General features: G+C 44.4%; 1 protein-coding gene across 2 annotated transcripts in view; it reads left to right on the forward strand.

Annotated features, from left to right (window-relative positions):
- CMTR1 (cap methyltransferase 1) overlaps positions 1 to 24,421 on the forward strand; it is a 49,882-nt gene that overhangs the window by 16,733 nt on the left and 8,728 nt on the right. For both annotated transcript variants that reach the window (XM_054490844.1, XM_063666177.1), the window contains exons 5-17: positions 553 to 645; positions 2,110 to 2,181; positions 3,355 to 3,449; positions 3,548 to 3,620; positions 8,921 to 9,119; positions 9,874 to 9,992; positions 11,857 to 11,953; positions 12,278 to 12,410; positions 13,137 to 13,316; positions 21,354 to 21,410; positions 22,179 to 22,236; positions 22,750 to 22,818; positions 23,802 to 23,933. In XM_054490844.1, coding sequence (XP_054346819.1) covers positions 553 to 645; positions 2,110 to 2,181; positions 3,355 to 3,449; positions 3,548 to 3,620; positions 8,921 to 9,119; positions 9,874 to 9,992; positions 11,857 to 11,953; positions 12,278 to 12,410; positions 13,137 to 13,316; positions 21,354 to 21,410; positions 22,179 to 22,236; positions 22,750 to 22,818; positions 23,802 to 23,933 — 1,377 coding nt within the window. The remainder of the gene's footprint in view (positions 1 to 552; positions 646 to 2,109; positions 2,182 to 3,354; positions 3,450 to 3,547; positions 3,621 to 8,920; positions 9,120 to 9,873; positions 9,993 to 11,856; positions 11,954 to 12,277; positions 12,411 to 13,136; positions 13,317 to 21,353; positions 21,411 to 22,178; positions 22,237 to 22,749; positions 22,819 to 23,801; positions 23,934 to 24,421) is intronic.

Genomic DNA, 24,421 nt, shown 5'->3' on the forward strand with positions numbered 1-24,421 from the left:
TTAGAGATGTCAGTTTTTGTTCTGTCTTAGAATGAATGGGCTAGGAATCCTATTTACCAGTTTCTGGATTGTTTTGTGAATAACACTTTGAAAGGAATCAGGAGATGAGACTCATTGCCATTAAGTCTTTCTGATATACTTATCTTGTCATAGACCTACATTGTATGTGATAACTGCCTGTTTACTTTTCTGTGTCTCTGCTGCTCTGATTACAAACCTCTTTTGCCAAGGGCCATGTCTTATTTAACTCTGCATTCTGAGTGCTTAACACATAGTAGGTATTCATTAAATAATAATGGAACAAATGAAAGAAACCTTAGGTTTGAGAAGTTTCTAAGAATTCTAACCAAAATTGGAGCTGGCTTTAGAAGTTAAACTTTAGAATTCTGGCTCTCACTTCTCATGTCTGACCACTGCATTTGGCTTCAGCAACCTGCACCCTTCTCGGTCTGTCTCAGTCCCTTTTGATTGTTTTGGGGAAGTCCTGATGAGTTGGGGTTTAGCTTTGAGGGTCTGTCATATCTGTCTTACTAGCCTCTCTTTTGTTTGCAGCCCAGTGCTTGTGAGCAGGTATCATGGTTTCCAGAATGTACCACTGAAATTCCTGACACTCAGGAAATGAGCGATTGGATGGTCGTGGGAAAGGTAGGCTTTCAGGAAAACGTACCCTGACTTCTTGGCATTTTCTTGACTTTTCACTTGCTTGAGTCTGGTATGTACATACGCTTGCAGTTTAAGAAAAATGTGAATCTGACCATTCACGTTGGTAGGAATAAAACTGTGTCAAGAGGGAGTGTCATGAGCTTTACGAGTATGCCCCTTGGAGATATGACAGGGTTTTTTCTTTTCTCTGAGTTATTTAAATTGTAAGACAGACAAAATGTATAACCTCTGTCTTCTTCATGGATGCCTTTTGAAGTGGCTTATCATACATATCTGTGTATTCTGATCACTGCTAGATGAAAAGACATTGTCTCTGTCCTCAGAAAGTAATGAGGGAATTGTTACAGAGGGAATTTGTTTAATCTTCTGGAAAATTGTGAGAATAAAGTAGATGGCTACCAAATCAATATGGTCTAGAGGGCAGTTCTCAAAGTATTTGTGCTCCCGGGGATCTCTAAGACCCCTTCAGGGGGTCCACAAAGGCAAAGCTATTTTCATAATGATATTGAAAATTATTTGCACTTTTCACCCTCATTCTCTCACAAGTGTTCAGTGGAGTTTTCCAGAGGCTATGATGTGATATTACAACAGATTGAATTGAAAAAGCAGAGAGGAAAATCTGGCCTTCTGTTAAGCCAGATGCTGAAGAAATTTGCAAAAATGGAAAACAGTACCACTCTCCTCACTCATTTTTTTTTTGGAAATGTTATTTTTCTGAAAATATATTTCTGAAAAATATTTATGTTAACATGAGCCTTTTAAACTGAATTTAAGAATATTTTTAAAATCTGTTTTAATTTCTAATAATATCATTATTTGAATTCTAGATAATAGATAACCTATCTATTATCGATCCCGCATAAACAAAAATTCTTTAGGATCCTCAATAATTTTTATGAGTGTAAAACCTGAGACCAAAGAGATTGAGTTTCACTGGTTTAGAGGTGGCTTCACTCATTTTGGGGTTGCACTTGATACCCCTGTGAGACCCCTTAGCATCCCTGTTTTCTGAAATGCTACCAGGTCAGTGTCTGGTATCATGCATTTGTACTCATCACAGAGTGAGAAGCTTCCTGGTGGAAGGACAAGCTTTTGTCATTTGAGGCATTCCCCATCCTTCTGCCTCCATGCTCCAGGGTTAGACAGCTTGAATGTCTCCTTCCTGTTTGGTGTTCCCAGCCTCAGCATTCATGAGTCTTGTGTCCATATGGTGCTCTACTCAGAGCTCCTGGGAGGGGGGGTAAGGGGGTGCTTCATCTCACAGCCATCTGGAGAATAGCCAGAGGGATTTACGATTTTCTCTTTCCCACCCTTCAGGGATTGATGTTTCTTGGCAGAGAACCAAGTCCCTTCTTGCTCTACTTACTTGGAACCCTAATTTCTTCATTCATCCCCGACAATTGCAGTCACATGTGGTCATTACTTACTGCTTTTTTCTCCCTGTAGAGAAAGATGATTATTGAAGATGAAACAGAGTTTTGTGGGGAAGAGCTGCTTCACAGTGTGTTGCAGTGTAAGGTAAGGTCTCGTGGCTAGAACCAGATAATGAAAGCCTTGTGGGAGGTGATTTGCTGGACTTTTCCATTTCTCCTTTGAGTTGGTTGTGGGAAGCTAAAGTTAAGATTTTTGCTGGAGATCAGATGCATAGCTTGGTTTATATCTGCAAATTGTCCTTTTCCTGGGTGACTGTTCTGCCATGTGGGTGTTGTGCTGTCCCTGTGGTCAGCAGCCAAGAAAGGATCTGCCTAACCTCAGTGGGTCTGTTCATTGTAATCCTGAGAGGGCCTGGTGTAGTAAAAGGTTTGGAGTCATTCCTTAGCATCAGATAGACCAGGATTCAAATCCAAGATCTGCAGCTCTTTGCTGTGTGACCTTGGCCCGGTGGTTTTACCCTCTCTGAGTTTGAGTTTCCTCATCTATAAAATGAGGAGAAAATACTTTTTTCTCAGGGTTGTTGTGAGAGCTAAATGAACTAGTGGGTGTGAAGTACCTGGGTAAATGTTAGCCTCCCCTTGACACTTTTTGTCCTAATTGAGAATCACATTGTGTGTGGGCAGAATGAGCCAGGGAAACTCTGAGGAGGAAATGGGTTGGTGAAAAAGGCAGGCCTCAGACTAGCCTCACAGATTTTATTTTTTGGCAGGCATAGGGTTGGGAATATCCATAAGGTAACTGGAACTCAGGTAATGTGAGGATTTCTTTATCTAGAAAGGAAATTAGTCAGGGGAGTTTGAGAGAAGGGATCGCTACTGTGTGGTAGGTGCCATCAGAAAACCCTAGTCTTGTTTATTTGTTTCTCCTCTCTCTAAGTGAGGTCTAGTCAGGTAAGCCTTCATACCAGAGCTTTGATCCCTTGGAGAGTAGCTGCTGGTATGGGATGGAGAAACAGATTTACTGTAAGGATTAGCAATGCCCAGAGGTGGCTCTGTGTGTAGCAGCGGGTGCCGTTTTTTAACCACTTGCCATGTGCCAGGCACCTGTTTACATTTTTTTTTTTTTTTTAACCAATTTACTGGCAAGGTAATTGAGAGAGTTATTGAGCAGCCTGTGTAGGGTCACACAGTGAGACATTTCAGAGCTGAGATGCCACAGGAATCTTGTTCCTTGGAGGGCTGTGAGTTGGGCTCTGCAGGCTCTTAAGGTCCCTTTCCTATCCTGGAATTCACCTTGAGGTTCTGATTCTCTGGGCAGAGCGTGTTTGATGTCTTGGATGGGGAAGAGATGCGGCGAGCTCGGACTCGGGCCAATCCCTATGAGATGATCCGAGGAGTCTTCTTTCTAAACAGGTTTGCTGACATTTCCCTCCCCTCCCCTGATGCTCCCTGCTCTACCTTTTCAATTGAGCCTAGTACATCTAGTACTTTTCTGTCTTGCTTTATTGCAGGGCAGCAATGAAGATGGCTAACATGGATTTTGTGTTTGATCGCATGTTCACAAATCCACGGGACTCTTATGGGGTGAGAACAAGATTCTGCTTCTGAATTCATGGTGCTAAGAGGGCTTAAGCTTCAGTGGCTCAGCCATTGCCATTTGTTCAATGCTAGGAGAGTATTCTGACTGTGTGATGGAGATACTTTGCTTTGAGCTCCTCAGATAGGGTCCCACAGTGCTTCTGTGGTCCCAGGAGTGAAGCAATTGTCTCCAGGGCTTCAGTCCTGGAATCCAAGCCCCTAACCTTACAGAAGGTAGAGTGGAAGGGTGAATACTGTTTTTATATAGCAAGCTTATTTTCCAAATTGAAACTTGGTGACATCACCTGATTTGGGTGCTGTTTCTGGTAATGAGAGGGGAGTACTGGGAAATATGGTTTGAGTGTTGGATGAAATGTAGGCATTTCAGTGGGCATTTTCATTGATCTATTTAAAATCAGTGTTGTATCTGAAAATCTAGCCTGTGTTGTTGGAATGTGGTGAGGAGGGACATGACATAGCATTTATGAAGCAGGATGGATTACTTAAGTTTATACCTTCTTTGGGCCTCAGCTGCCTCATTCTGAAATGAGCCGTACTAACCTGCCAGAGGGCTAGGGTAGAACCAAAAGGCTCTTTAGATTTGTCCCAGCACTAAGACTGTAATTTTAGACTGGGCCACTTTCCTTCTCTGCCTCTCTGAACAAGCTTTGCGTGGGATCATAATTATAAGGCTTTGGCCCTTTTCAAGAAGTGGTAAAGCAAAATGAGTTTCTACTCTGCTGCATCTCATTTCTCTGAACATAGACTCTCCATAGTGATAGAGAAAGAAAAAAAGGAAATTTCATTCTAGAATTCCCTTCAGGGTTTCAAAGCATTTTTACCCGGTCCTAGAAAGTTACTTTTCTTTGACAGTGATAGGGCCAGGAGCCAGCTATCCCCAAACCTGTTTCTGCTTCACTCACCCTCATTCCATTAGACCCCCTGATTATCCACTGGCTAAAGAAACTTTATTTTCCAAGTTCTTTAATGTTTCAGCTCCACCTACCTAACTGCTTCCTCCTTGCTGGTAAAACTGGCATGTAGCCCCTCCAGCCATTACTCATTTTTCACTCCCAGGTCTCCCTTCCCATTCTCCAGTACCAGCAGGCAGCACAAAAGGGCTGTTGGAATTAGCATCTTGAGAAAATTAGGTTGATATAATGTTGATTTAATTTTCTGAGCTCCAAATGATTTCCTTTAAACCCCTGCCTGGCAGAGGAGCTCTGTCAAGCTGATGGGAAGTCACAGTGTCTTTTTTGGCTTTTGAATACAAATGCCTCCAGCAGCTGGTATCTGGTTATTGCCTTTTGCTGTCATGAAAATGAAGTAGGCACCAGGGTTGTACCATTCAGGTTGAGGGTAGAGATGTTAGTTACATAGGAAAAGGCAGCCGTGTTTGTAATGCTTCAGGCAGCTTCTTGACCTGAATTGATTGTTAGTGGCCACGGAGAATTGCCCTTTCAGAGATGTTTCTCTACGCTTCACTATAAAAAAAGTGATTTCTCTTGAGCCCCTAGTATTTTATTTTCTCTTTTCATTTCCGTTTTCCCCTGAGGACCAGAGTTACAGCCAAGCCCAATAGGCTTGGTGTGGTTTTCAGGCAAGCAGAGACACTAGAGCAGTCCCCAGCAGAAGAGGGAGTGGCTGAAGGCCCAGGCACACACCCATGTTTGCTAGGGTCATGTGGCTCTTGGATCAGGCAAATTATAGACTAAGAGCAGGAGAATTTGAAGCTTGGAATGTGGAGAGGTCAGGAGGAGATAACAAGTGATGGAGAGAGCAGACTGAAGTTTTTTTTTTTTTTTTTTTGAGACGGTGTTTCGCTGTTGTTGCCCAGGCTGGAGTGTGATGGCACGATCTCAGCTCACCTCAACCTCCGCCTCTCGGGTTCACGTGATTCTCCTGCCTCAGCCTCCCAAGTAGCTGGGATTACAGGCATGCGCCACCACGTCTGGCTAATTTTGTATTTTTAGTGGAGACAGGGTTTCTCCACGTCAGGCTGGTCTTAAACTCCCGACCTAAGGTGATCCGCCTGCCTTGGCCTCCCAAAGTGTTGGGATTCCAGGCGTGAGCTACCACGCCCAGCCAACTCTGAAGTTTTTAAGTAGGTCTTTGGTGCTGCAGGTTATGGTAAAGGAGAAAGGGGAGGAAAATAAAGAAGCTATAAGCAAGAACTGGAATAGACGAAGGAGGGAAATTTAGATCCTTGGAGTATATGGAAGCATAGTATAAACTGTTACATTATGTCAGGGGTTCGAGTGCCTGGGAATGTTGTTGAGACAAGAATACATTGTCTGTGAAGCATTGCAGAAGACAACTGAAGGTAGTTCTCTAAGTTTCAGTCCTAGCTGAGGAAATTAGACATCATTTGTCTAATTTCCATTGAGTGTGGAGTGCTGCTGTACTCACCACTGGAAAGAGAAAAACATGGAAAAGGATAAGAGTTTTGACTCTGAGGAAGTTGATCTGATTGAGTACAATATCATCTTGCATTAATTGTTTAATACTTTACAGTTTGTAAAGCTCTTCAATATAGGATACTTTATTTAGTCCTACAACGGCCTGGAGAAATACCTGCATCAGTCCCCATTTATAACTGAGCAAGCTCAAGCTTAATGACTTAAATTGTGTGCTTGTCCTTGACTGCACAGTCAGTAAGTAGCAGGGCTAAGAACCCCAGCTGTCCTTCCTGTGAAAAGACTTCCTGGCCATGACCTATAAGGGCCATACATCTTGAAATCACAGAACGAGGTCATATTCTTGCCCCCTTTTCAGGGGTGAGGTGTTCGCATCGATCATTCTGCATCCTTCTCCCAGTCTTCCTTTGGACCAGTGGTTCACTTAGAGGGCACGGCCAGTGGCAGGGAACCTTGCTTTTCTCTCTTTGCAGTATGTGTAGGGCTTAAACTTGTGACCCCTGCTTCATTACCACCATGCTGACTCGAAGATGCTACATAATGTTCTTGGCAAATACCATTAAGTCTTTTTTGTGTGGAAATGAATATAATCCAAAAAGATGAATAATCGATGGCTCAGGAACAAAGAATGCTGGGGCGGCTTAGTAAGGAAGTGGGGAAAGAACGATTAAGACCCAGCATGCCTGGAGTGGGCTTGTCACGGGATGATGACATTTATTTTTAGCTAAAGTCACTTTCTCCGGAGACTTTTTCACTATTTTGATAAAGCCAGATAGCTATCATCAGAAGAAAGGCCCATCTCACCTAGAAGTGATTGGGTTGTAAACATTAATATGTCTATTTCTTTCTTGGGACAGTTTCCCCTAAAGCTTTCTGATCGTTATCTAGCAGCTGCAGAACTCCAGACCAGCACTCAGCCATGCCGAACCTGTATAGAGGGAAGACTGAGGTCCCTAAGCCCCTTCTGGCTGAGTGTTCATCATGGTCTGAGGCCAACTGTAGTCTTTTGCAGTTACTCACTTGTAGAACTCAATCTTTTGTTGTTGTCACCAGCGCAAATGGTTCATCCTGTCTGCTGTGGAGGGTGGGTAGAATTTCACTGTCTAGGGCTCAGGTGTGGGTAAGAGCATACCTAGCATTTGCGTAAGAGAAGTATAAACATACAATATGGTCCAGTACTGGGTTCAGCATAAATGTGAGGTTAAGAGATAAAGCTAGGCTGGGCATGGTGACTTACACTTGTAATTCCAACACTGTGGGAAGCTGAAGTGGGAGGATTGCTTCAGTCCAGGAGTTTGAGGCCAGCCTGGGCAATATACCAAGATCCTGTCTCTAAAAAAAAAAAAAAAAATTTGTTGAACATGGTGGTGTGTGTCAGGGGTCCCAGCTACTCAGGAGGCTGAAGAAAGAGGATTGCCTGAGCTCAGGAGTTCAAGGTTTCAGTGAGCTATTATTGTATCACTGCACTTCAGCATGGGCTGAGTGAGACCTCATTGCCAAAAAAAAAAAAGAAAAAAAAAAACTGGGGAGAGAGAGCGAAAGCTACTCAAGGGGCCACAAATGTAATTATGCCAAAATTCAAATGATGATTAGTCAGTCCTGAGTTGGCTGGGTGCTCCGAGGGTTGCCTGGAAGCTGCCGTTGCTGCACACCAGTATTTCCTTCCCTCTCTGTCTTGTCAGCTTCTGACTGTGCCCTGCTCCAACCCCACACCCAGCGCTGGGCAGGAGAAGAAAAAGGAGTGCAAAAAGGAGAGAGACCAAATGCAGTGTGGTGTCTTGGATTGGATCCCAAACAGAAAAAGAACATTAGTGAAAATCTAAATGAAGTCTAGAGTTTAGTTAATAGTAAGGTACCAATGTTGGTTTCTTAGTTTTGCCAAACATACCATGGTGTAAGGTGTTAACAAAACTGGAAACTGGGTGAGGGGTACTATCTTGGCAACTTTTCTGTAAATCTAAAATTATTCCAAAATAAAAAGTTATTTGGGATTTTTTAAAAGGTGGTTGGGAGAGCCGAGGAGGAAAGGGAGAAAGAAGACAGAGGCTATGATGGGAAAAGGGAGGTTCCTGTGGCTGGGAGAGGGTGTTAGAGCCCCCCAGCCTTTGGTTGGACAGAAAGACCTGAGTCTATTGGCTAGGCCAACTGGACCCTGATTTAGCTTTGTTGCAGACTGGCTGTGAACAGATTACTTTGTGACTTTGTATCTTGGTGCCTCTTTTCCCTATCTGTATATGTGGAGCATATTCTGTTCAGTAGGACTCTTGAAAGGCAGGATATGGTGAGGAAAACACTCTGAGAGATAAAAAATGTAGTCAGATACCCATAAATATTTTTTTTTGTTTTTGTTGAGACAGGGTCTCGGTCTGTCGCCCAGGCTCAAGTGCAGTGGCGCGATCTCAGCTCACTGCAACCTCTGCCTCCCGGGTTCAAGCAATTCTCATGCCTCAGCCTCCCAAGTAGCTGGGTTTACAGGTGTGCACCCCCACACCTGGCTAATTTTTTGTATTTTTAGTAGAGATGGGGTTTTACTATGTTGGCCAGGCTGGTCTCAAACCCCTGACCTCAGGCTATCTGCCTCTCTGGCCTCCCAAAGTGCTGGGATTACAGGCTTGAGCCACCACGCCCGGCTCCATGAAGATGTTTTTATGAGGAGTCTGAGCCAGGCCTGGTGATGTGATAGGCATTGTGGGTATTTTGAGGGTGGGTGAGGCAATACTAAAGGGTGTTAATCACCAGAAGATACATTTCCTGAGTGCTGTGGCCCTGGTGGGAGCTTTGGATTGTACTTGCCGAAAGGCTTATTTTACTCTCCCTGCATTCTCCTTCCTGTTCCCCATTGAGCTGTCTTGTTTTCCTTCCTCTCCTGTCCTCCACTTGCCTTTGCAGAAGCCACTGGTGAAGGACCGGGAAGCTGAGCTTCTGTACTTTGCTGACGTCTGCGCAGGCCCAGGTGGCTTCTCAGAGTATGTGCTGTGGAGGAAGAAGTGGCATGCAAAGGGCTTTGGAATGACTTTGAAGGGCCCTAATGACTTCAAGCTGGAGGACTTCTACTCTGCTTCCAGTGAACTCTTCGAACCCTACTATGGTAGGGACATTGAGGAGGGTACTAGGAGGTATGAGGGACAGCCCCTCTATGGGGACTTCAGGTCAGAAGCAGTTGTTATCCACATGCCATATTTTCTTTCCTAGGTCTCTTACCATGGGCTTCACAGTTCATGTCAGAATCTTGGTTCCCTCTGGACTATCCCTTTTTACCCTGGGCCTGCAGAATACAGGTCAAACACTCCCTCAGCAGATTCTCATCAAGGCCCTATTAATTCCTCCTTTCAGGAGCACTCTGCTTTTGTGGTAGCAGGAGATAATGAAACTGCCTGATCTCTGGCTGAGAACTGGCAGGGTTATTAACAAATATAAACCCACGCCCATCTCTCGCCCTCTGTGCCAGGTGCAGAATGCACTGGGTTGCAGACAGCTCGGCAACCCACAGCAGTCCCTCTGCTCTATGTTGATTGTAATTTGACAGCAAATCCTAAGTCCTTTCTGAACAGTCCTTATTAAAAAATTGATGCCTAAATGTAGGTGCCTTAAACACAACTTGGGTCTTAAAGAGAAAGTTCCACGAGTTGATGACTTTTGACTGGTCAACTCCTTTGGGGCTGTGTTTCATTATAGCAGAGTACTGTTCTTCCTCCTGGTCCATCACTGTAAGGGAGCCTTGCAGGATGGGCCCTAGTTCTTGAGACACCTGATGCCCGTGTTCACTGACCCAGAGCACTCGTGTCCCAGCTCCTGACATGTATAGGGCAGATGAACTCACTACGACTCTTGTATTCTGACAGGTGAGGGTGGGATTGATGGAGATGGAGATATCACCCGCCCAGAGAACATCTCTGCTTTTCGGAATTTTGTCCTGGATAACACAGATCGCAAGGGTGTCCACTTTCTGATGGCTGATGGGGTAGGTTACCTTTTTTCCATAGACTGATGCATTAAGGATTTGTTATTTTAGAGGTTTGAGAATTGTTTGTTTTATCTGGTTCTTTAGCTGCCCCCAAAGATGGTATTTCACAGTTCAGATTGTAGGGAATGCATTTTTATTCTTTTTGTACATTTTTAAAATGATAATTGTGTAGAGACTGATGTTGTGGATACCTTTGCCTGGAGCAGGGTGATCTTGGTGTTGCTCCTGGTGGAGGCTGTCTATACGTGGTCACCTGTAAGCCTCTCATAGGCTGACAGATGGCCACCTAACCAAAGACGGCAGCACAGGGGAATCCACAGGAGGCTTTTGTCAGGGCTGGGCTACAGTGAATGTTCAAGAGGCCTTGTCTACGGGTAGCTGCTTGAGGCATAGAGGCAAGCCCATTGCAGCTTTGTTCAGCAGAAGCTCTCACCCAGTAATCTGACAATGCAGGCATTCCTTTCTGGAGTGAGCCACCACTTACTCTAGAGGAAGGACAGGCAATGTGGGAGCTGCTCCAGGGTCATATAGCTAGAGGTGAGAAAAGCCTCTGGGACTCTTTGGGTGGCCTCTTAAGCAGTAGCTGTGTGGCTAGTGAAGGAAGGTGGGCAGGATGTCAGCATGATATCCAAAGATGCCTAGGCTCACCAAAGCACTGTGCACAGCAGGGAACAACAGATGACAGGCTTGGGGCTGGCTGTGAGGGAGGGGCTGCTCTGGCTGAGCAGATGTAGGAGTCTGATAGCGCTTATGAGGCAGCTGTTGCCATGCGGCAGCTATAGAGTTGGAAGCTCAAGGGCTTTCTGCTTCAGCACTTCAGCAGTGTAGAGGGGTGACCTGGGCTTTTTTTTTTTTAATTGATCCCATAATCAGGCATGCATTTTGAGTAGCATCTTTAAGTCTGGAAGACACTCCTAAACATTTCTTATCCTGAGTCCTTTAGCTATCACTTTTGTAGAACTGAGTTAGGGACACCTGGGGCGTGTTTAATAGAGGGAGCGTCCTTTTTTCTTTATTTTATTGTAAAAAACACAAATTTGATCATCTTAATCATTTTTTAAGTGTTAACAGTAGTGTTAAGTCTATTCACACTGTTGTGCAACAGATTTTCAGAAGTTTTCATTTTGCGAAACAGAAACTGTACCCATTTAACAACACTCTGCCACCCAATGTCCCCTGGCCTCCTTTACTTTTATGTAAGCCTGACTCTGTCTCCTGCTGGGATCTCACAAGGAGGGAGACCACTCTAGAAATAGCATCACACATTCTTTCGGTAAATACCCTGGCCAGAGAGTCTGCCAGCTGGAGAGAAGAGGCACCGTGGTCTTAGGACAGGAAAGGGGGTATTATAAGTAAAACCTGAGTCAACAGAGAGAGATTACTGTGACTAGGAAAGTTAACTTTTCTCCTGTCATCAGAGTGGGAAGCTGAAGCAGAGTGTTCTCACTGCACTCACTCCCTGGTCTTGTTAGGACTCACCAGAGCATTCGGTTTCCTATGTTGTGGTTGACCTCTGACTAGCCAATATTTTGCCTCTGTTCTGCCTTACTCTTCCCTGGATTCCCATGAGTTAAAACACTTTCTAAACCATCTCCTTGGAAAAGCAGGCTTGGTTCCAACCCCTGAGAATGATAGAGCAGGAAAGTGGAGCTGGTCCAGTAGTAGGCCTGGGTCCTGTGCTTACTCCATCTAACAAGCCCAGTGACCTTCTAAAATAACTCAACACTGAGCTGCTTCTTCATCAATCAGATGGTGATCAGTGAAAACACTTCAAGAACTCTTGATGAAGATGAGGTAGTGATGTTATTCTCAGTTCTTCTCCTTTCTCTTTCCCACCCCATTCCTTGTGCTCTCATTTCAGGGTTTCTCGGTGGAGGGGCAGGAGAACCTGCAGGAGATCCTCAGCAAGCAGCTGCTTCTGTGTCAGTTCCTCATGGCGCTGTCCATTGTCCGGACAGGTGACACTTCCTCAGCTGTCTCCTCACCCCAGGACCCACTTAGAGGCCCTATTGGACAAGAACATGTACAAGGGGTTGGTGGGGAAGTTAAAAAAATCTACTTATATTAGATGACAGGTAGCTAAATGAGTAATTTAGGGAAGAAAGGGCTGTGGAATCCTCAAAGTCCCCTCCAAAGATGGTTCTCTCCCTTAAATTGTCTCTGAGTTTTAACAGACCCAGGTGCTGGTTTCCTTGACTTTGTCATATTTACTCCCAAGACTACTTCACCCATCTCTTGGAATAGACCCATTGGCTGCTTTTGGTGTTTTCTCTCTAATCTAGGAGGCCACTTCATCTGTAAAACCTTTGACCTGTTCACACCGTTTAGTGTGGGGCTTGTCTACCTGCTGTACTGCTGCTTTGAACGAGTTTGTCTCTTCAAGCCTATTACCAGCCGTCCTGCCAACTCAGAGAGGTGAAGCCTTTCTCTCTATATTAGCCAGATTAATTGGCTAAATGTCAGAACAGCAAATCACGGTGCATCTCTCTGGCATGACCTCTTAAGCTACGTTTAAAACCTTTGACTTTAAAGAAGTGATGAGAGCCAACAGGATTCAGCATTCCTGGATCTTTTGGTCTTGTGATATGCCAGTTCAGCCTCTGCCTCCTTCTTCCAAGCCTTATGCTCCATGCTTATGTGAGGGATTCTCAGCTTGGCCAAGGAGAAGGTGACCAATAGTAGGGACACTTCAGGGGTCTTGGGCTGGGAAGGGGCAAGGAGCCGCTATCCAGAGGCACTACTGGGGTCCCAGTGTGACACTGCCCACACACAAGGTGAGAGAAAATGCAACCAATCAGAACTGCTCGGTGGCTTGTCACAAACACATATGTCTGGGCCTTCTCCTGGGAGAGTTTGATTCATTAGGTCTGTAATTTAACAGACTCCCCAGGTGATTGTGACACAGCTCGTCTGTCACAGGGAAGTTAGGAACTACTGCGATAGAGAGTAGAAATAGAGCTTAACAGAGAAGGATTTGAGGGGAACTTTAGCACCACAAAGGGTCCGTGTTGTTCTTTGTGCGTAGGCCTAAGGTTGAACAGGGAAGCCGTTAAGCTTTGTGATTCCACAAAGGGTTGGGGGGAAAGGAATGTATGGGGAGGCAGCCCTTGCTCGGTGGAGTGACAGAGTATCTCCTGCCAGGTATGTGGTGTGCAAGGGCCTGAAGGTGGGCATAGATGATGTTCGGGATTACCTCTTCGCAGTGAACATTAAACTCAATCAGCTGCGGAACACGGATTCTGATGTCAACTTGGTGGTCCCCCTGGAGGTGATCAAGGGAGACCATGAATTTACTGACTACATGATACGGTCCAATGAGAGGTAAGCCAATGGGCTGGTTTTTGCTGGTAACGCGGAGGTCCTAAGGAAGACCAGAGAGTGAAAGACTGAATGGTTGGCTCTTGCTATCACTTTGTCAACCCTGACAAATTGGCAACTGGGTTTGGTCTGCTGGTTTCAGGGCTCCCTGGGACTTTGGTTAGTTACCCTCAGGGACCCCCTTCCTGCTGCCATGCCCTATCCCAAGGGTGGCAGGTAGGTGCCTGGCTAGTAGAGGCCTGCCTGCAGGAGCCTGTGTATAACAGTGAAAGCTGACAGAGCAGCCTGTGTCCCTGGAGGCAGGAGTAATTTCCCTTTAATTGCTGCTGTTTGTAAAAGGCCATCATGCTTGTTGCCTGGTGAAGTCCCTGTTTGGAGGCAGGAGATGAATGGAAAGCATGTGTACAACATGCTTTGGAAGTGCTCAAACTTTTGCCAGTTCTTCATGAGTTCCCCAGCTGGTGATCCAAATGCTATTTTCTGTATCTTCTTTATTTTCCCCACTCCCTGTTAGTGGTAATAATTTAAAGTTGTGACATTTGGCTTAGTTTTCTCAGTGGGCAGGCGTTAGAAAAAAGTGTTTGGAGATAGGCTGGAGGGTTGTATAGTAGCAGTGATTCAATAGAAGGTGCTCGCTTAAGGGGCTAAACAGGTGTTGGAAAGGCCTTAGTTAAGAGTCCAACCTTAAGTCCCCCAGAGAAGTTTGAAGATAGAGGTGGCCGTGGAGTATCATAGAAGGGGAGGAAGTCTTTATCCTATTCTCTCCTGTTTTTCCAGTATTGCCTGGTGTTTTAACTTTCCACAGTACTGCCATATAAGCTCCCTCATTTTGATAGCAATGGTAGGCACCAAAGTGGAGCAGACAGTAAACTTCAGCATGTTATAGATGAGGAAGCAAACAGGCCCAGGGACCTGCCTGGCTAGGGCTTTGTAACACTTCTGAGTTATGCAACATGTCTTTTGGCTGAACAAGTGTGCATAGATGCATGGCAGAACTGGAATTCTTTTCAGTGGTTCTAATAACACAGAGTGTTTAAGCAACTCTATAACCAGCTACTTTTCTTTTTCTAAAAAAGTTGAGGTATAATTCTGTAAGCGAAATGCAAATCTTAAGTGTATAATCAGTTTACAAATGCATATATCCTTGTAGCCTACATCCCTATTAAGATAAAAAATGTGGCTGGGCGTAGTGTCTCACACCTGTAATCTCAGCACTTTGGGAGGCTGAGGCGGATGGATCACGAGATCTGGAGATCGTCTACCATCCTGGCTAACATGGTGAAACCCCATCTCTACTAAAAATTCAAAAAAAATTAGCCAGGCGTGGTGGCGGGCGCCTGTAGTCCCAGCCACTCGGGAGGCTGAGGCAGGAGAATAGCGTGAACCCAGGAGGCGGAGCTTGCAGTGAGCTGAGATCGCGCCACTGCACTCCAGCCTGGGCGACAGAGCAAGACTCCATCTCAAAAAAAAAAAAAAAAAGATAAAAAACGTTTCCATCACCTAAGGAAATTTTCTTGTGCCCCTACTCAGGCAACCCCAAAGTAACCCCTCTTCTGATTTTTATCACCACAAGTTAGTTTTACTTTCGTATTTTGTGTCTGGGATTTTTTCCTCTTCATGTTTTTGAGATTCATTCATATTATGTTAGTTGGTTTCTTTTTCTTGCTGACTAGTATTCCATTCCATTGTAGGAGGATTCTTTTGTCAATGGCCACTTGAGATATTTCCAGTTTGGGGCTGTTACGAATGAAGCTGATACAGACATTCTTGTACAAAGCTTTTGGTGGACAAATGTTGTAATTTCCCTTGGGTAAATACCTGAGTGGGAAATTCTGGATCATAGAGGAGATGTATGTTTATTTTAAAATACCACATAGTTTTCTAAAATGCTGTGTGTGTGTGTGTGTGTGTGTGTGTGTGTGTATAGACACACAATAAAACAATGTATATGTATATAGTATACATATAATGTGTATATTATGGCTGGGCGCGGTGGCTCACGCCTGTAATCCAGCACTTTGGGAGGCCAAGGCGGGTGGATCACCTGAGGTCGGGAGTTCGAGACCAGCCTGGCCAACATGGTGAAACCCCATCTCTACTAAAAATACAAAATTAGCTGGGCATGGTGGTGCATGCCTATAATCCCAGCTACTGAGGAGGCTGAGGCAGGAGAATCGCTTGAACCCAGGAGGCGAGGTTGCCGTGAGCCGAGATCGCGCCATCGTACTCCAGCTTGAGCAATGAGCGAGACTCCATCTCAAAAAAAAAAAAGTATATTATATATAAAAACAATAAAACAATTTATATATATTGTTTTATTCTCCTTCCAGCAAAGTATGAAGTTCTGATTACGTCTTTGTCAGCATTTGGTATTATCAGTCTTTTATTTTAACCATTTGGTGCGATGTAGTGTTATATCATTGTGGTTTCAATATGTATTTCTGTGACAACTAATTATATTGAACCCCTTTTTATGTGCTTATTGGCTATTTGTATATCTTCTTTTATGAAGTGCTTCTTCAAGTCTTTTGAACATTTTAAAAAATTGATTTGCCTTTTTATTAAGTTGCAGGAATTATTTTACATTCTGGATACAAGTCCTGTGAGTAGCTGGAGTAGCTAGGATTACAGGCACCCGCCACCACCCCCAGCTAATTTTTGTATTTTTAGTAGAGACAGGTTACAGCATGTTGGCCAGGCTGGTCTCGAACTCATGACCTCAGGTGATCTGCCCACCTAGGCCTCCCAAAGTACTGGGATTTCAGGCATGAGCCACCATGTCTGGCTGACCTTTGGCTGTTTTTAATTGTTTTTTGTTTGTTTTTTTGTTGTTGTTGTTGAATTGTAGGAGTTCTTTATATATTTCTGGATATTAATCACTTGTCAGATATGTGATTTGAAAATATCTGCGATTCTGTAGGTATTTTTTTTTCCCACTGCATTGATTGTGTCCTTTGATGCACTGAAGTTTAAAATTTTGATGTAATCCAATTTACCAATTTTTTTCTTTTATTCCTTGTGCTTTTGGTGTTATATGCAGGAAATCATTGTTAAATTCAATGTCATTAATCTTTCCTCTATGTTTTTTTTTTTTTTTTTGAGACGGAGTCTCGCTCTGTTGCCCAGGCTGGAGTGCAGTGGCGCGATCTCGGCTCACTGCAAGCTCCGCCTCCCGGGTTCACGCCATTCTCCTGCCTCAGCCTTCCGAGTAGCTGGGACTACAGGCGCCCGCCACCACGCCCGGCTAATATTTTGTATTTTTAGTAGAGACGGGGTTTCACCGTGTTAGCCAGGATGGTCTCGATCTCCTGACCTCGTGATCTGCCCGCCTTGGCCTCCCAAAGTGCTGGGATTACAGGCGTGAGCCACCGTGCCCGGCCTTTCCTCTATGTTTTTAAAGAGTTTTACAGGTTTTTTTTTTTTTTTTTTTTTTGAGACGGAGTCTTGCTCTGTTACCAGGCTGGAGTACAGTGGCACAATCTCAGCTCACTGCAACCTCTGCCTCCCGGGTTCAAGCAATTCTCCTATCTCAGCCTCCCGAGTAGCTGGGATTACAGGTGTGTGCCACCACGCCCAGCTAATTTTTGTATTTTTGGTAGAGACGGAATTTCACCATGTTGGCCAGGATGGTCTCGATCTCTTGGCCAGGATGGTCTCAATCTCTTGACTTCGTGATCCTCCTGCCTCGGCCTCCCAAAGTGCTGGAATTGTGGGTGTGAGCCACTGCACCCGGCCGAGTTTTACAGTTTTGTCTGTTACATTTAGATCTTTGATTCATTTTAAGTTAATTTTTGTATAGAGTATTAGGTAAGGGTCCTTCTGCATGTGAATATTCAGTTTTCCCAGTACTATTAGTTGAAAACACTGCCCTTTCCCCATTGATTGGTCTTGGCATCTGTCATTTGACCATATATATGTAAGAGTTTATTTCTGGGCTATCTCTTCCATTGGTTTATGTGTCTATCTTTATGCCAGTAGTAGACAGTTTTTATTACTGTAGCTTTGTAGGAAGTTTTAAAATTAGGAAGTGTGAGTTCTCCAACTTTGCTCATCATTTTCAAGATTATTTTGGCTATTTGGTGTCCCTTGAGATTCCATATAAATTTTAGGATGGATTTTTCTATTTCTGCACATAAGTGTGTATATATATATATATATAATTTTTAGTATTATAAATTTCCCTTTAAGGATCCTTTAGGGCCAGGCACGGTGGCTCACACCTGTAATCCCAGCCCTTTGGGAGGCCGAGGCAGTTGATTACGTGTGCTCAGGACTGAGTTTGAGACCAGCCTGGGCAACATGGTGAAGCCCTGTCTCTACAAAACGTACAAAAATTAGCTGGGCATGGTGGCTTACACCTGTGGTAGCAGCTACTCAGGAGGCTGAGGCAGGAGGATCGCTTGAACTCAGAAGGTAGAGGTTGCAGTGAGCCAAGATCGCATCACTGCCCTCCAGCCTGGGTGACAGAACGAGACCCTGTCTCAAAAAAAAGGATGCTTTAGCTGAATCTGCTACATTTTGATATGTGTCTTTTAATTAACCTATGGCTCATATATTTTAAATTTTTTCCTTATGATTTGTTCTTTGATTCATAGATTATGTATATGTGTTGTATTTAATATTCAGATAATTTAGGATTTTCAAGATACCTATTAGATTTAGTCACACCATTCTCAGAGAATGTATTCTGTATGATTTTGGTCTTTGAAACTTAATGAGGCTTATTTTATGGCCCATCACATGCTCTATCTTGGTGTTGCTTGGCATAATGTTCTATAAATGTTAATTTGGTCAAGTTGGTTCATAGTGTTTTTCAAATCTTCTAAATCTTAACTGATATTTTGAGTACTTATTCTGTTAACTGCTAAGAGGGTTGTTAAAGTCTTTAACTATGATTATTGAGCTGTCTGTGTCTCCCGTTAGTTTTGTCAATTCTTCAGCTATTTGGGATCTTTGTTATTAGGCACATGCACATTTAAGATAGTTTTGTTTTCTTGATGAATTGACCTTTTATTGTGATGAAATACCCTATTTATTTCCAGTAATACTCCTTGTCTGAAAGTCTGCTTTATCTGACATTAGTATAGCCACATAAGCTTTCTTTAGCTTAGTGTTTGTATGGTCTTTTTTTGTCCTTCTACCTTTGTCTTTATGATTAAATATGTTTCTTATAGACAACATGTGGTTGAGTCTTACCTTTTTGTCCAGTCTGATCTGGATAAAAGTCTCTGCATTTTAATTGGGGTGATTGGTACATTTACATTGAGTGTAATTATTAATGTTTAGCTTTAAATCCCCTATCTTGGTTGTTTGATTTCTATTTATCCTGTCTGCTCTTTGTTCCTCTCTTCCTTTCTTCCCTCTGTTTTGTGGGGGGGGACTAATTCAGTATTTTTTAATAACTAATTCAGTATTTTTAAAATAATTCAGTATTTTTTAGTATTCCTTTTATCTCCTTGAGGTTTTTTAGATGCCTTTTTTTTTGCTATGTTTCAATTGTTGCTCTAGAGATTACAATATGCACCTTTAAGTAATCAGTCTGCCTTCCAAAACTATTTCATTGTTTTATGAACAGTGTAAGAACCTTACAACACGATACATGCTATTGTTCTTTTGTCTTTGTGTTTTTGTTTTTATATAAACTCTACTTTATATTGTTACTATTTTTACTTTAAACCGTTCAGTCTTTTAAAGATGCACACGCATGCACATATATATCTAATTTTTTTAAAAAGGTCCTTGGTATTTACTGACATACTTAGCCTTTCTGGTGTTCTTCATTCCTTCCTGTAGAACCAGATTTCTATTTGGAATCATTTCGCTTCAGCCTAAAGAATTTCTTTTAGCCTGTCTTTGTAGTATAAGTCTGCTGGAGACTAATTCCCTGCTTTTGTCTATTTAAAAATGTATTTAGGCCAGGCATGGTGGCTCACGCCTGTAATCCCAGGACTTTGGGAGGCTGAGGCAGGTGGATCACCTGAGGTCAGGAGTTCGAGACCAGCCTGACCAACATGGTGAAACCCCGTCTCTACAAAAGTACAAAAATTAGCCTGGCATGATGACGGGTACCTGTAATCCCAGCTACTCGGGAGGCTGAGGCAGAAGAATCACTTGAACCTGGGAGGCGGAGGTTGCAGTTAGCCGGGATTGTGCCATTGCACTCTAGCCTAGGTGAGAGAGTAAGACTCCATCTCAAAAAATAAATAAATAAATAAAAATAATGTATTTAGACTGGGCATGGTGGCTCACGCCTGTAATCCCAGCACTTTGGGAGGCCAAGGCAGGTGGATCACCTCAGGCCAGGAGCTTGAGACTGGCCTGGCCAACATGGCGAAACTCCCTTCTGGCAAGAGAATCGCTTGAACCCAGGAGATGGAGGTTGCAGTGAGCCGAGATCGTGCCACTGCACTCCAGCCTGGGTGATAGAGTGAGACTCTGTCTCAAAAAAAAAAAAAAAAAAACTATTTATTTCCCTTTCATTTTTGAAGGATATTTTCACCTGGTATGGAATTTGAGGTTGATATTTTTTCTCTTAGCACTTTAAAGATGGAGTCTTGCTCTGTTGCTCTGTTGCCCAGGCTGGAGTGCAATGGTGTGATCGTGGCTCGCTGCCACCTCCGCCTCTGGGGTTCAAGTGATTCACCTGTCTCAGCCTCCCGAGTAGTTGGGATTACAGGCGCCCACCACCATGCCTGGCTAGTTTTTGTATTTTTGGTAGAGACAGAGTTTCGCCATGTTGGTCAGTCTGGTCTCGAACTCCTGACCTCAGGTGATCCGCCAACCTTAACTTCCCAAAGTGCTGGGATTACAGGTGTGAGCCACCGCACCTGGCCTAATATATTGTTTTATTCTTTCCTCTGCTTCTGGAACTCCAATTATGTTTATGTTAAGCAGTTTGCTATTGTCCCCAATACCTAGATGATCCGGGTTTTTTTTTCACTTTTTTTCCTCTTTTATGTTTCAGTTTAGATTTCTGTTGACATGTCTGTCCTCAAGTTCACTGATTCTTTCCTCTACTATGTTCAGTCTGCCAATCCCAGCAAAATAATTATTCATCTCTAACATATTTTCATTTATAGAATTTCTATTTGCCTTTTAAAAATATAGTTTCTATATCTTTGCTGAAAATCTTCACCTTTTTATATATGTCATTCACCCTTTTTTTTTTTTTTTTTTTTTTTTTTTGAGACGGAGTCTCGCACTGTTGCCCAGGCTGGGGTGCAGTGGCGCGATCTCAGCTCACTGCAAGCTCCGCCTCCTGGGTTCACGCCATTCTCCTGCCTCAGCCTCCCGAGTAGCTGGGACTACAGGCGCCTGCCACCACGCCCGGCTAATTTTTTGTATTTTTAGTAGAGATGGGGTTTCACCGTGTTAGCCAGGATGGTCTCGATCTCCTGACCTCGTGATCTGCCCGCCTCGGCCTCCCAAAGTGCTGGGATTACAGGCGTGAGCCACCGTGCCTGGCCGTCATTCACCTTTTCCAGTAGATCTTTTAACATGTTTATCACAGTTATCTTAAAGGCCCCATATGAGAATTCCAACATTTGGGCCATCTCCGGGTCTTGTTCTGTTGGCCTGTTTTCCCTCTTGTCAATGGGTAGCATTTTCTTGCTTCATTGTATGCCTCATAATTTTTTATTACATGCCAGACATTATGTGTAAAGAACAGTGAAGACTAAAGTAGAAAGGGTGGCTGTTAGTATACATAGGTCGAGTAAGCTTAGTCTATAGTTGAACTGAATCTGGGCTTTGAATGAGCTCACCACTACTTTCAGATTATTTAAGGGTGGGATTAGAAGCTTCCTTTTAGTAGGACTTGGGATCTAAGAACTGAGTGACCCGGTTTTCCTGTTCTACCCTCATCCTTCATTAAGCCCCACATAACTGCACTGTGGGGTAGGGGTGTGGGTTTCTTTCCCAACTCTCCAGCTCCTTCACCAAATATAGATGGCCACTGCTCCAGTTTAACCTCTCTGTCCTGATGTCAGTTACCTGTCTTTTTTGGTAATCCTGAGATCAAATAATTTTTTTTTCTTCTAGCCACTGTAGTCTGCAGATCAAAGCTCTGGCGAAAATCCATGCCTTTGTTCAAGACACGTGAGTGTTGCCCACTTTTCAGAAACCACCTATTTCAAGGGAAGATCTTGCTTTTCTTCCCCACAAGCTCTTTGTTTTTTTCATTTCAACAAACATTTTAAAACACCTACTTTAGCTCATACTCTGCTGTGGTCTCTGAAGGATGCCAGAGAAGCATATGACATGAACCTTGTCCCCAGATACTTTACATTGTCTTTGGGTAGATAAGAGTAACCCAGGAAAAGGATACAGGAAAGGTTATTAACAGTGCATCAGAGGGTGTAGAGTGGCATAGCACAGGTAGAATACATAATGTTCAGGGGACACAGAGTAAAGAGTGATCAAGAGAGGAGAGGTAGGACTGATCAGAGAAACCTCAGGTAGGGGGTGAACATAAGCTAATTCAGCTTTGTGGGGCATGGTGACATCAATTGGGATGGGTTTAGTGTGGCCTGTGTCAGCACAAGAGGAGCTAGAACATGCTGATGGGTGATTGAAAAGGGTGTCGGGGAGGACCCTGGCATCCAGGTGGTCTGGAGGGCACTTTCTCCTTTCCCATTGTGGTAAGAAGGGCAGGTAATCCCATTTTGTGTATGTTTGAGCTCCTGTCTTCAAAAGGAGAGCCTTGCATGTGTTGTAATCACGCTGGGCCAGTGGCAGCATAGTGACTGCGTGTACACTCACATGTTCATTCATTCAGGCCTCCTCTCTATGGGATATGAGGGGTGCACAGGGGGCACTCCTGTGCCTCTTAGAGATTTTAATCACTAACTGGCTTCATATTCCCAGGACACTGAGTGAGCCTCGACAGGCAGAGATACGGAAGGAGTGCCTCCGACTCTGGGGGGTAAGTATCTTCCCCAGCCCATTGCTGCTTCAGGGCAGGGAAGCCATAGAGAAGAATGGGGTTGACTCCCAATCCTGTCACCTTAGGGTCTCTCCACATCCAAAAATATCTGCTACCCTCACAGCATCCCAGAGGTTGACATCTCGGCATTGTTAGTAGTTACCTCCTTGGCCCTTTCACTGCTGGTTTGGCCCTGCAGCTGGGTCAGAAAGGACTAAGGGGTGGGGTGTGGGGAGGTGGGCCGGTGTCAGTTTTGCAACTGGTGGCCCCATGTAGCAGCACTGACAACAGAGAGCCCCAGAGAAAAGGAAGTAGCCTTTGGGGTGCATTGCCACAGGGTCTGAAAGGGAGCAGTGAGTGAATTATCCACCTCCATCCCTGTCAGCCTAGCCTCCTTTGTTGTGTGCCATTCCTCCTCCCCAGTCTGACCCTATCCTCCACCTGCATACACTCATACATGGTCTTGGTCAAAAGGGCATTTGAAAGTCAAAGCTCTTTGCTGTCTTATTTCAGATCCCAGACCAGGCTCGTGTGGCTCCTTCTTCCTCCGACCCTAAATCGAAGTTCTTTGAGCTAATCCAGGTAAGACTGGTATCTGTGGTGGACATAAAAAGTTAGAGATCTGTCTCTAGATGTGGATGGTATCACTGAGGCCCCAGATGCATGGTCTCCAGAGGGCTTGTGCAGATGCCCCCCATGGGCTCTAAGGGGCGGAGCTAAGGCTGCCACAGGTGGGAACCTTTGGTATAGGGTGTTGAATTCCCCAAGAGCACAGTCAGGCCAACGGAAGATTCTCATGTTCAGTACTTGTGCTCAGCATTCCTGCCACCCAAAGGGTGGTTCTGGCTGTGTCACCCTGGCAAGTTCAGGGTCCTGTGGGATTTGCCTACAAAGGAGACATAGAGTGTGGGATAATCTTAGGCAAGGGAGCTGGGCACAGGGTGAAGGGAGCTGCCAGGGAAGCCCACAGCAGGGTTGGCCTAACCCCAGGTTCTTTGTCTTATTTCTGGTGAGGTGGTCCTCAGAGTTCTTTTGCCATGTTTCTTCCTACCACTCAACCTCCAGCTTTTACTTGGGCCTCATTTAAATCTGTCCCAGATCATGGGCAATTGTGCTGGTTTTGTGGGGGTCAGGGAGTAGAGACCGAGGTTCAAGATGCCCTCAAAAGAATAGTATGTGTACATTTTTCTAAATGGGGTAAAGAGATCACTAAACTGTTCCCAAACCAACTGCTGGAGAATCCTTGCTTTTAGTTTTATTGAAGGGGCAGCTTTTATATTCTGGTGACATTTTCTTATAGGTCTGGTAAATTGATCTGTACTTGGGGACTCAGTGTTCTTTCCTTTTCCAGCCTCTCCTGATAGGTCCTCCAGGAACATTCCAAGCAGATGGAAATAGATCCCATTTAGTGCACAGTTAGGTAGAGAAGGGGATGCAGGGGAGCATATTTCAGACAGCCAATGCTTTCTGTCCCTTACCTTGTCGAGCCTGCCCCCAGCCCATATAGGCACCCATACTGTCCCTTCCCCCAACCCGGCAGTGTTTTCTCTGACTCGTGGCTGCAGGGCACTGAGATTGACATCTTCAGCTACAAGCCCACACTGCTCACCTCTAAAACCCTGGAGAAGATCCGCCCTGTGTTTGACTACCGCTGCATGGTATCTGGCAGTGAGCAGAAGTTCCTCATCGGCCTGGGGGTAAGTCTGCAGCTGGCTTCCTGCCCAGCTTGGGATGGTGGATTTGCCCTTTGTGGAATCTGGACAGCTGCCTGCCACACTTGGTACATGTTCTCTTGGCATTAAGTAGCTGTTGCTTTGACACTAGTGAAGGTATTTCTTGAAACTTCATTTCCTTTCTTCCTCTGAGTTTGCCAAGTGTCATTCATTCATTCTTTCATTTGTTTCTTCAACTCTGTGCATTGCTAAAAGGAACACTGCTACTTTTCTTGTGATACAGAGCTTCCCAGGCTAGCAGAGTGGTCAGCAGGCTAATCTGGCTTGAGCCCATGCAGCCATTCCTTTGCAACACGACCACCACCCCATGCCATCCCCTGTCGTGCAAAGACACTCCCTGTCCCTACCCTGGGCCCCCTGGAGTCTAAAATTAGGTGAGGGAAAGCCTTGGCAAGCTCTTTATCTTACTTAACTGGGTAAAGTCATTGCTTTTTCTTTCAACTCTTGACTTG

The sequence above is a fragment of the Pongo pygmaeus genome, chromosome 5, assembly GCF_028885625.2.
Source record: "Pongo pygmaeus isolate AG05252 chromosome 5, NHGRI_mPonPyg2-v2.0_pri, whole genome shotgun sequence".
Lineage (NCBI taxonomy): Eukaryota > Metazoa > Chordata > Mammalia > Primates > Hominidae > Pongo > Pongo pygmaeus.